This window comes from Fundulus heteroclitus, chromosome 5 (assembly GCF_011125445.2).
Source record: "Fundulus heteroclitus isolate FHET01 chromosome 5, MU-UCD_Fhet_4.1, whole genome shotgun sequence".
Classification (NCBI taxonomy): domain Eukaryota; kingdom Metazoa; phylum Chordata; class Actinopteri; order Cyprinodontiformes; family Fundulidae; genus Fundulus; species Fundulus heteroclitus.
Genome location: NC_046365.1, coordinates 27,372,742 through 27,385,617, shown reverse-complemented (window position 1 = coordinate 27,385,617; position 12,876 = coordinate 27,372,742). Strand labels below are relative to the sequence as shown.

General features: G+C 40.0%; 1 protein-coding gene across 1 annotated transcript in view; it reads right to left on the bottom strand.

Moving 5' to 3' along the window:
* Positions 1-756: 756 nt before the first annotated feature.
* The window catches only part of smc3 (structural maintenance of chromosomes 3), a 47,312-nt gene continuing 35,192 nt past the window's right edge, over positions 757-12,876 (bottom strand). Inside the window, exons 25-29 of the mRNA XM_036137331.1 lie at positions 9,602-9,814; positions 9,302-9,493; positions 5,926-6,103; positions 3,738-3,844; positions 757-1,726 (exon numbers count right to left, since the gene is read on the bottom strand). Coding sequence (XP_035993224.1) covers positions 1,655-1,726; positions 3,738-3,844; positions 5,926-6,103; positions 9,302-9,493; positions 9,602-9,814 — 762 coding nt within the window. The 3' untranslated portion in view covers positions 757-1,654. The remainder of the gene's footprint in view (positions 1,727-3,737; positions 3,845-5,925; positions 6,104-9,301; positions 9,494-9,601; positions 9,815-12,876) is intronic.

The following is a 12,876-nucleotide window of genomic DNA, read 5'->3' as shown; positions in this document are numbered from 1 at the left end:
TAAGATTAGAAAATCAGGAACAATGGTACATGGTGGGTCCCTCTTTCTTCTACAGGGCTTCCTGTATGAATCAATGGATGGTGACCAAAGAGACCTTCTGAGTAAGAGCTGCAAGATGTTTGTGGTTCTATTAACTATGAAGTTAAGATATTTTTACGACTTAATTATGAAAATATTGTCCAAAAAAAAAAAAAAAAGAGACTTAAAAAAAGTATTTATCTGCATCAACTGCTTGTGCTTGGAAGCCAGAGTTGTTGCACAAAATCTTTAAGAGGGTCACAAATGGCGCCTGGACCACAAGGAGCCCCCAGTGTGTGCATATGCTTTGGATACAAAAACATCAACCCTACAAAAGTTTTTTTGTTTTTGTTTTTAAGTTCAACTAATATAATGCAATACTCACATTTTCTGGAAAATTTAAATTACGGCTTCCAATTTACAAAAGTAAATCCTTAATACAAGTTTACAATGCATGTAGATGCAAATTTCACTCTTTAAAATTCAATTAGTAAAAATTCACCCTCAGACCATCCTCTGTGTTAAGACTTTGCATATGCTACAATACATAGAAGACATTTCTTTTTATAAACATTTAAATTTCTCTTAAATAAAGTCTTAATGAGGTCATTTTTGTTCAGAGACCTTCCAGCTTCCTGGTGCAGAAGCATTGCTTTTTAAACTGAGAGCATCAGGCATTAACTGCAGCACCACCTAGTGGTCTTCCAGTAAAATAAATAAATCGGTGAACTGGGTGCGTTTGTTTTAAAACCATTTATTCATTTTATAAGCCAAACTTTTCCAATTACATAAAAAGGAACAGCATTTAAAAGTGGAGTTGGGTGAAAGGGGCGACTAGAGAGAAGATTGATAAACAAAATATGAATGAAAACTTGGGACTCAGTGCGGTATCAACAGGCTACTTTATCCACTCCGATGAGCTAAAAACAACAAAACACAGTACAGTAACAACCAGGGGGAAGGTACAACAAACTTTAAACACTTTAACAATCGTGTTTTCAAGAGAACAAGCAGTCTACGTCACTGAAACTTGAGAAAATATGAACGCTATACGAATGCTGCAAACTGAACTCGGCCTCTTGAAACACGCTTCTTTTCAAAGCTTAAAAGCGACGTTTCATAAATTTTAACGCGAGTCGTATCAAAACGGCTTCATATGTACAAAAAAGCGGAACCCCCCCCGGATTTTCTGCCTTCGCCCGCGTCACAAAGACGGCCCAACTTTAGCTTAAAGGTCTGAAGATTCATCACAGCGACACAAACCTGAACGCTCTCTTCGTGAAGCTGTGGATCCAGTGTGAGATCAGGGTTCAGGACTATGAGAAATATAAATGCCCACTAACTCAGCTACCTTCCCCATAAAAGCACATTTTATCCCCGCTAATAGATATTGTTATGGAAACCGAGCATTTGATGCACTGTGGCGTTTCGACACATCTGAACAACTTGCGAGAAGCGCCGTTTTTCAGCGCTTTCTCTTCAATAGAGCTAAATATATTGAAAAAAAAAAAACTGTTATGCAGACACGGTGGATTATTTGTGTCTGTGACCCTCAGCGTTGGAGGCTTTCAGCAAAACGCTCTCTGTGAAGGAGGAGGAGGAGGAGGAATGGATGAGGGTGTCGAGGTGGAGCGCGTTAACCATGGGTGGTGTCGTCCTCCACGAAGTCTTTGGCCTGCTCCGCCGTGATCACATCGATGTGACTCACCTTAAAAACACAAAGACACACAGAAACTTAGCCAATCAGTGCCGCGGTGACTAAGCACCAATAACTCGGGTTCTGAAACAAAAAGAGCCTCTTTAGCCTAACGGATCAGCAGAGGACAGAAGGAAAAGCTTTTAGCCCGCCATCACTGAGGTGGGCTTCTTCTCTCCTACTGGACCAGGATAATTAAAGTAAAGCGGGTAAAAAGTAGAACCAGCCGCCTCAGGCTGGAGGAAAGCTGCTTCAGAGCTTTGGTTTTAGTAAAAAGGTGTGTAAAAGAGTTTCTTCTGAAGACTCGGCAAGTTATCCATCAATCAGTTAATCTAAGGTTGATTGATCTCATCGATCGACTGGCGATTAATTGATAAGCGGCCATTTTCTTACAAACCGCAGTTTTCTCTTGTATCAAGAGGCTCTTTCTATAACATGAAGGGATAATTTTTTACAGTATGTTAAATAAAAAAAAAGGTATATTGTAAACACACTTTATGTCAGCTGTATCAAATGCTCGTTAAATTCACCAAAACTGTGGTTTTCTCACACATTATTAAACTTATTCATAAAATACGACATAACAGGAACCTGTGAGGTTACTGGACAAAAAAATAAGATGAATAGAATAAAAATATGCAAAACAGTTATAAATCCCCACAAGCAGAGAAATGTAAAACTCATTTAAAGACGTGGCAACATTTAAGTTAAATGGTAACTCAAAAACAAGCCATAAAAGTAACAACTTTAAATTCCCCTGAGAGGGTTAAGAATAAAATCAATAGTGCTGGCACCTGAACACCGAGCAAGAACACAAACAGGCTCCATTTTTATTTTATACTTTGAGTGGGCCCTCTCTATATACAAACCTATAAACCTAGAGTTAATTTGCTAAAGAAAAGCAGCATGTTTTATGTAGTCTGGTGTGAGTTGTTGTGTTTAGTGAAGCTGACGCTGCTCCGCCATGCAGCACGGCTGAATAGGTGCTAGTTAGCCGTAAAGAGCTGGTCAGGTGTTTATATTTATTAACGGGACCGTATAAACGGCATTTTGCATCCCTGTCGTCATTAAACGGTGTAAAATAATCCCGTAGCGGACACAGTTTGAAACATTGCATGCGTCCGCCCGGATTGTGCGCCCGCAGTGGGACAATAAAGATATTAACAGCGGCGCCCTCCTCCTGATGGCGGCCGTACTGCAACACTGAACGAAGAGCCGTCTAAGTGAACATCATCAGTTAATCGGCTGCAACTAATTCTTACCTAATAAACCATTATTTGACAATTAATAGTAAGCTGATTATTTGTTTGCATCCCTAAGCATGACTTTACTTTAAGTTCAAGGCCAAATTACTGACTAAATAAAGAAAACTTAATCCGACTTTGTCAACCACAATTAATTTTTTTTTACCCTCAGATGTGACCTCTGTGTTTTTCCTCAACGCCTTCTCAGAGAAGACGCAATAGATACACAACTTTAAGATGCTAGTCTAGAATCTCAGGAGATATTTAGGAGTTTCTAAGACCTAAAATAGATCTTATGGCTTTTGAAGATCCTTCAGAAACTCTGCAAAATGTATTTTTTATCATCACTGTCTATTTACGTGTATAGTATATTAAGATAATATAGATTGGGAAGTTTAATGATTGTGTATTGAAGTACATTGTATATTAAAAGTGTTACATATATAAGGACACGTTATTGTTGCAGTAATTCGAGGGTAACAAGTGGGTAGGAGTAGATAAGTGTAAACTTATTTCTGTACATTTATCTCTCTTGCGTCTTTATATCTTTTTTTCTGTATAAACTTATTGGTCAAAATAAATTCATTCCTTCTTACAACGTGTTGCTTTGTTTTTAAATCGGAAAAGTTCTGACGCTAAATTAAATAATCAAAAAAAGAAAAAAGAAAGGTGGAAATAAACAGTTTTGGAAGCTGCTGAAGTGAAGAACAGAAGCAAAACCGTCTGAAATTAAACTGGGAGAAATAAAAATGAATCAGAGCTGCTTCAGAGAGGCCCACCTTGTTCCTGAACTTGACGCCGTAGAACTTGTCTGCAGACTCCAGCAGCTCAGGCCTGAAGGTGGTGGTGATGAACTGAGCGTGCCCGGCCAGCTCCACGATCATGTCTGAAACAGATGTGCATCATTTCCAGCTGTTTCCTTCATTAATAATCCTGGATTTATGCCAGATTAGGGAATCAGTGTGATTACGCAGAACGTGAGAAGAACCGATTGATGAGACTGTGGCTGACTGGGTTCGGTTTGGTAATAAATAAATATTTTGTAGCTTGTTAAGCTAAACTAAACCCAGGGTTCCTACATATTTTCCATCTCTGCAGGAAACCATGAACATATTTAACTGCTGAAAGTTGGGATGAAGAAACAATACAATTAACCCAAAAAATTATCTTTTCTTCACCCGAGGACCTTCGGGGGTCTCTGTGAGTTTTAGCATCTCGTCCCTAAGAATAATCTCCAGCGGCCGTTGGACTCCATCCAATTGAGCGAATATATTATCTTCATGTGAAGCCTGTGTGTGCGACACTTGAAATATATTATCCTACCAAACAGTCCTCTGCAATTGCATAATTGCGCAGCCTCTTAATAACGGGATTTTGATTGCATTTTGATCGACTGTGCAGCTCTAATGCTTCAAATTTCCACTTTCCAACTGATGGCTAAAACTTGAAGAGGTAGATGAATAAAAGATGATGCTGTTGACTAAGGAGAAAACGGTTATCAACTTTAAACTTCAGCCTGGAATTTAGTGGATAATGATGAATAGGATTTTGTTTTTAAATTGAAGTCAAATCCTCATGAACAAAAAAATATTGCTGGAAAAAAACTAAGTGGGTTGATATTAAGTAAACTACTTCAGCAAACCAGGAACAGTGAGCAGCTCATCTGCCCCCGCTCAGCAGCAACCAACCGCTGCATGCAATCATACTTCCAGAAATATGGATATTGACGATCTCGTGGAAACAAAATGGGGGGAAATAATTTAGAAAGCAAAAGTACAAACCCCAATCATGCTGTCAGGTTTTACAGGGAGCAAAAATCATCAGGGTTCTCATTAAGCAACACAATTCTCTTTAAGAAAGAAAGAAAGAAAGAAAGAAAGAAAGAAAGAAAGAAAGAAAGAAAGAAAGAAAGATGAGGATAGATAGAAAGAAAGAAAGAAAGAAAGAAAGAAAGATGAGGATAGATAGAAAGATAGATAGAAAGAAAGAATGAAAGAAAGAAAGATGAGGATAGAAAGAAAGAAAGAAAGATAGATGAGAATAGAATGAAAACAAAGAAAGAAGATAGAATAATGAATGACGCCGAGAATAATGAATGAGATGAGAATAAAGAAAGGGAATGATGAGACATAGATACATGAAAGAAAGATGAGTCAGAGAATGAAAAAAGATGGGATAAATGAAAGAAAGATGAGCTGAATGAAGAAGAAAGAGACTAGAATGAAAGCCCGGGCTATAAAACTAGATGATGAAAGAACGATGAGCGCTCGCCAGGGCTGAAGAAAGAAGCTCGCTGCTAGATGAAGAAAGATGAGGATAGATAGAAAGAAAGAAAGATGAGGATAGATAGAAAGATGAGGATAGATAGAAAGAAAGAAAGATGAGGATAGATAGAAAGAAAGAAAGATGAGGATAGATAGAAAGAAAGAAAGATGAGGATAGATAGATAGATAGATAGATAGATAGATAGATAGATAGATAGATAGATAGATAGATAGATAGATAGATAGATAGATAGATAGATAGATAGATAGATAGATAGATAGATAGATAGATAGATAGATAGATAGATAGATAGATAGATAGATAGATATACCTATCCCTAACCGTTTCTATGGCAGGATTTCAAGTGGCCTAGTATCAGTTTTAAAACAAACTAACTTTTAAATGTTCTTCAGTGTTATTTAACTACAGCATTAAAAATATTTAGTCCATAAACAGCATCTAGAAAAGTCAAAGCAGATGCAAAAAGGAGCACATTTTAATGTAGTTTTAGTCATGATATTTTGACTAAAATGTCCTTTTTATTTCAGTTGTAAATTAGCAATTTTGATTTTTAATCCAGTTTTAGTTGACTAGAATAAGACAATTTTAAAATCAACAGATATATGAAATCATAGAGGAACGACTAATCACACCTAAAATCAGCAGAAAACCTTTTATCCAGAGACACACGGGTCATTTTACCTGAGACGGCCTTCCTGTGCTGGGCGTCCAGGGCCTGGTCGATCTCGTCGAACAGGTAGAACGGAGCCGGGTCGCACTTCTGGATGGCGAAGATCAGAGCCAAAGCCACCAGAGACTTCTGCCCCCCCGACAGCTGCTGCATCTCCCTCATCTCCCCCTGCTTCCCCGTGAACGACACCTGCGAGAGGCAGACGCACGCGCATTCCGTGAGCCTGGCCCTAATGCTTTCAGCGTTAATGCACATTAATTGGTTCTGTGGGCTCAGACAAAGAATGGGAACTGTTATGACAGCTTTCATAATGATCGGGATAAATCTGGCGTGAAGAGAGCCGTGTATTACTCATTGCGTGACTAACTTCACCTTGGCTCTGCTTTGTGGGGATGGATCCGGTGGCGACGGATATTTTTATTCCAGCAGAAAAAAAAAAATATATATACTTACTTCCAGTGACAAACTCAGAGAAAACTTTGATAAATGTGAAAGAAATGTGTTTATCTATTGGCTAAAAGTGCGTGAATTACTGGGGGGAAAATCTACAGAGGGATGGAAAGATTGATGGAGAGATGAACTGAATAAGGCTACGTTCACACAGCGGGGAAATGTGACCCAATTCTGATATTTTCATTGGTAAAAGAAATCCGATCTGGGCCACTTCCATATGCGGTACTAATTCGGATACGTATCGGATATTTTTCAAAGCGTCCGCTGTCTGAACAGTCGTGTCGCATTTTATCCGTCACTCTTCTGTCTCTCGCTACATGTCCACACACAGCGGCAGCAGCTACCACTCCAGAAAAGACCGTTAATATTAGTTTTCTAATAATAACAAGGAGAGATGCCAGCCGGTAATCGCTGTTTTTTTTTTTTTATTCTTTCTGAGTTTTCTTTTTAAATTTTTTAACAAAACTTTGTTGAACACTTCTAGTAACAATTACATTAACCATTACTTCCTCAGACAGCGCGCCGCTGGCTGACGTCTTCTTCTGTTGTCCGCGCACGCAGGTTCAGACCGCAGAATGATGACGGTCGCATTTAATATGAACGGTCACTTCAAAAAAAAAAAAAAAAAAAGAAATCCAAATGGAGCTAAAAATTTGGAATTGAGCATCAAGACGTAGTGTGAACGTAGCCTAGGAGTCAGTAAGAGGGCAACATGTAGCCTTAAAGGCACACTGAGTTCAGGCTTCTGCCATCAGGAAGGTTTTCCTCATGTCTGAATGGTTACATCAAAGCGGTACTTTGGGTCTTTTGCTCCTTTGTTCCTGATCAGGGGTCTTCAACTCCACTCCTCGAGGGCCGGTGTCCTGCAGCTTTTATATGCGTCTCTGTTTCAACACACCTGAGTCAAATAATTTGGTCATCAGCAGGACTCTGGAAAACTGGACTGCAGACTGAGGGAATCCAGCCATTTGATTCAGGTTTGTTGGACCAGAGACACGACTAAGGCTACGTTCACACTGCAGCCTGAAGTGACCCAATTCCGATTTTTTTGTCCATATGCGACCTGGATCTGATCTTTTTATGACAGTCTGAACAACACAGATCGGATTTTTTCATATGTGGTCCTGAATCCGATACGTATCTGATCTTTTTAAATGCGACCTGTGTCTGTACGGCCAGGTCGCATTTATCTGACCTGTACGTCACTAACGGTGGACCTGGCTATGCCAAAGAGGTTGACTATTGTGCGGTAACAAGCACCTGTTACAAGTCAATACAGCCCCACGACAACGCGTTTACTCGCTGCTATGGCCGCCGAAGATGTGTGTTTTTATGTGAGAGCGCTAAAGAGAGCCGTTCAGACGCACATAAAGGTCGCCTTTGTCATTCGAAAATCATGAATGAAGTCCGTATCAGTAAAGCCACTCACATCACTAAAATTTGTCTCTCTTCCTTTTCGATCTTCTTAAAAAGATTGCGTTGGTAATGTGCTGGATCCGGTTGGAGAATAATGTAAAGAACGCAAGATACGCTGCAGCATCACGATTCATGTTTACTTCCGCAAACAATGAGCACGCTTACTACGTATGACATCATCGCGTCCTCTACTGCGCATGCGGGACACTTAGGCGTATGAACGCAGTTCACACAGGAGATCACAATACAAGTCGCATATATTTGGAAATGTGAACGGACACGCAAAAAAATTCGGAATTGAGCATTAAGACCTGCAGTGTGAACGTAGCCTAAAGGTTTCAGGACCCCAGCCCTGGAGTTTAGATGAATGCAGCTGCCCAAAGTCCTGCTATAATGCTGTAAATGTGGTTTCTGCAGCTTTGTTCTCTGCGCTGGATGTTCTTGAGCGCAGACTTTATGGACTCTGCTGCAAATGAACAGACCAGCCTGGGACAGTAAAATATTTCAATTTAGTGAGCTGACCAGGTGACGGATCAAAAAACCGCAGACATCCGTCCTCACTCTGGGCCCACGCTTACCCAGACTGGGACCATGTCAGACATTAAAGAGCAGGGATCGGCAACTTCCATGATAAATATAACTATTTTCTGCATATAAATGCATTTTAATATGTCCTTAAGCAAAAGACAAACCGTTTGCTTTAAAAAAAATTGCAAGAAAGGAATTTAAACTCCTCCATATCAATGCATTCAGGAGCATGGGACATTTCAAATTTACAAGGAAAGAGGCATAAAACGGAACAGAACTTAACTCAAACAATAATGTGTCTATTCAGAAACAGTGTGGGCTTTCTTACAACACTGAATGCTCTATAATTGTATTTCTGTTATTTTTTGATTATGCACATCTGTGCATATAATGTCCCATGCTCCTGAATGCACCATAGCTTTCTGACGCTCGCGAATGCATCACACTGGTCTGTGAACGCAGTGCTGTGTAGCAAAAAAAAAAAAAAAAAATCCCCACGTCCGTACTTCTTCCCATTTTGTCTGAAAAATGTGACTTTCTCTGTCAAGTTTTCCCTTTATGCCACTGCTAGTGGCCATGCACTGCAAAAACAAAACTAAAAATAAGTCAAATTTTCTTGAAATTAGTGTATTTGTCCTCGATTTGAGCAGGTAAATAAGATGGTTTGCCAATGGAATGAGATTTTTTGCACTTAAAATAGGAACAACTCATCGCTATCATCTTATTTCAGGTGCAGTATATCTAATTATCTTAGTTTAGGGGTCAAAATACTCATTCCATTGGCAGATAATCTTATTTAGCTGCTCAAATCAAGGACAAATGACCTAATTTCAAGACAATTTGACTTATTTTTAGCTCCGTTTTTGCAGTGTGGCTCTTGATTTTCTTCCTCGCTGTTGCAGAGCGGCCCGTACGGCGCGCCCTCTATCGGTCAAAAGTATAATTAGGTGGATCTGCTCGGGGAACCAGGATGAGACTCTGTTGTCTTACTCTGATGCCGACTCCGGTGAACTGGTCCACTGACGGGACGCTGCTCTGGGAGCCGGAGCCCCTCTCGCCGTCGGCTCCCCCCTCTCCCTCATCCTGGGACTGGCTGCCCTCGGCGTCGCCCTTCTTCATCACCAGCGTGGCTTTGCCTCCCGGAACGAGTTTCTGGAAAACCTCACTGAAGTTCTTCGAGACCTGAAAGGAAGAACGGGACGGCGCGTCATTGAGCTTTTTATTTCTTTAAAAAATGGACATCACAGACTGAGTGCAGCCACGAACTCGGCGAACGCAGCAGAGACGGACCTGTTTGAAGGTGAGCTGGATGGCCTCGTACTTCCGCAGCTCCAGCACGTTCATGAGCTCCATGATGGACTTGTAGCCGCGGTCGAGCTCGTCCTGCCGCTTGATCAGCTTCTCCTTCTGCTCGGAGAAGTTGACGAACTGATCCAGGGCCTTCTTGTTGACGTGGCTGTACTTCTTCAGCTCCGTGTTGCACTGCTCCAGCTTCCTGAACAGCTGTTGGACCAGAAAGCAAATAAAATAAGTAAAAACACGCCGTGTCGTCGTTAACAGCTGCTCACGGGGAGACCGCCCGTCTTACGGTGATGATTTATTCAACAGCCTCTGCTTTGTTTCATTATCAACTAAATACACACACAATAAATAATAACTCAGTCATTTCTCTTGGATATTTAAGACAACCTCTTTTTAAAGACGTTTTAGTTTTTATTACGGCTCAAGCATCAGTTTTGGTGCCGTTTTCACTGCAAAACGAATATAAAAATAAGTAAAATGTTCTTAAAGTTAGCGTATTTATCCTTGATTTGAGCAGGCAAATAAGATTATCTGCCAATGGAATGAGTATTTTTACCCCTAAAATAAGATAATTAGACATCCTGCACTTGAAATAAGATGATTGAGATGAATTGTTCCCATTTTAAGTGCAAAAAAATCTTATTCCATTGTCAAATCATCTTATTTACCTGCTCAAATCAAGGACAAATACACTCATTTTAAGAACATTTTAATTATTTCTACTTCTCTTTTTGCAGTGCTGTTATTTTATCTGTAAAAGTTAAAACCGTGCACTGCAAAAATGGAACTTAAAATAAGTAAAATGTTCTTAAAATGCGTGTATTTGTCCTTGATTTGAGCAGGTAAATAAGATTATTTGCCAATGGAATAAGATTTTTGCTATTAAAATAGGAACGACTCATCTCCAGCATCTTATTTCAAGTGCAGGATGTCTAATTATCTTATTTTAGGGGTAAAAATACTCATTCCATTGGCAGATAATCTTATTTGCCTGCTCAAATCAAGGATAAATACACTAACTTTAAGAACATTTTACTTATTTTAGATCCGTTTTTGCAGTGCAAAACTATTTTGGGTCCATTAGAATCTCACTTGCCCGGTTTTATGTTCACGCCTGCAGACGGCGTGGCTAAGTCTGAGCTATAAATTCATCGATTTGAATCACCGACGGCCAAAGCAACACGGGCAAGTTGCCACCGTTGCTCAGCGCTCTCCTCCACTCGAGCAATCAGCGCCACCGTCCTGCCCCGACGTGGCTTCCTGAGGAGCAACAGTAACTAGATGAAGTGTTTATGAGAAAGTGTGAAGCTATTCTTGGCTTTGTTAAAGAGGAGGGGGGTGGGTGGGGGGGTAAAGACACACACACACTCACACTCAGACAGAGCTGACACTCAGACACTTATGAAAGATGCAGCCAAGTCCACTCATCCCACAGACGCTGCTCCCATAGGCAGCTGGCTGAGAGCAGGAATTAGACAGAGCACTTGAGTCTGAGTCACTGGTGACGAGTGGGCGGGTGGAAGGTGATGGTCCTCAACTTTATTCCTAAAGAAACGCCACTCTGGATGCGCGCGCCTGTGTGTGTGTGTGTGTGTGTGTGTGTGTGTGCACGTTTCTACGTCACCCAGTTAATTACTCTTAAATGTTATTGTTGTACAGATCTACACTGCAAAAACGGATCTAAAAATAGGTAAAATGTTCTTAAAGTTAGTGTATTTATCCTTGATTTGAGCAGGTAAATAAGATGATTTGCCAATGCAGTGTTCCTACAGCGTAAGGCAAGTTAAATTCAAGACTTTTTTAAGACCTTTTAATGCCACTTGAAATAAAAAGTTAAGACCAACTTAACGATAAACAAGATAAACCTGGTTGCGACAACTTCACCCAAATGTTTATTTTAACATAAACCATTACCTTCTGGCCCAGTAGACAAGTTTAAAATTTTGAAAAACATTCCATATTGGAAGAAAGCTAAAAAAACACACAAATTACAGATATATTTTTGACAACTACTGAATTGAATTCACAAACTTTGTTTTGTTCCCTGATAAGATAAACTATAAATCAGTTTTAAAAACCACAACATAACCAGTGCCAACTCTTTTTCGCAGCTATGGTCCGGCCGCAACAGTTTTTATTGGTTCTGCTATCGGGACGGAACCAATAATGGTTACATTGAGCCGTTTGGTAAATTTAAAAAATTATAATTGTGTCAATTATTTTACCGTTTGGTAAGGATTACAAAAATAAAATCCTATTTATGACCTGGTAACAATTTTAAGACCTAAGAAAGACTGATTTAAGACATTTTAATGCCAATTAAGGCCTTAGTTTTATAATACAGAATTCAATGCCATTTAAGACTTTTTAAGGATTCCGCAATGGAATAAGATTTTTTTGCACTAAGAACAATTCACCTCAATCATCTTATTTTAAGTGCAGGATGTCTAATTATCTTATTTTAGGGGTAAAAATACTCATTCCATTGGCAGATAATCTTATTTACCTGCTCAAATCAAGGACAAATACACTAACTTTAAGAACATCTTACTTATTTTTAGATCCGTTTTTGCAGTGTAGCAGCTAGTAGCCAGGATCACCCTGGTGAGCAAAACAACATCAGGTTCTTTGCTTTGGTGTTTTTTTTTTTTTTTTTATCTCGCCTACGGTAATCCTCAGATGCAGAAGTGATGCTCTTACAGCCACAAACCGTCGTTTATTTATGTTTATTTTGCGTGACACTCAGGCGTGGCATCAAGCTGAACCGCGGCCTAAAACTAAAGCCGCGGTTCAAATCGGCTAAAATGATGCATCGCCGCGGGCCAAAGGTGCTTTTACTGGTTTTCTCAGAGAAGGCCGGCCGTATGGGGCACAAACTGGACTAACGTAGTTAGAAAACACCGCAGTCAGGTTTAGTGCTTTATTCCCTCACATGGAGGGAGCATGCACGTGGTGACAGTGGGGAGGAGAACCCCGCTTTAAACAGGAAGAAACCTCCAACAGAACCGGGATAAATGAGGCGCCTTCCTGCTGCAACTGAATGTGGGTTTGAAAAACAATTAAAAAACAGTGCTGACAAACTAAAACTTCATTAGCACTGGTCCAGGGGTACTTTCTATGTTACACACTTTCACGGCTTTATTCAGAGAGAAAACACAGCTAAAGTAAATTGTGTGACATGCATTTGCATTCAGCTTTCTTCAAACTCTGCTAATTTTTGTCCTGACCGGAGCTCCTTCTTCCACATACATGCTGTGCCTTCA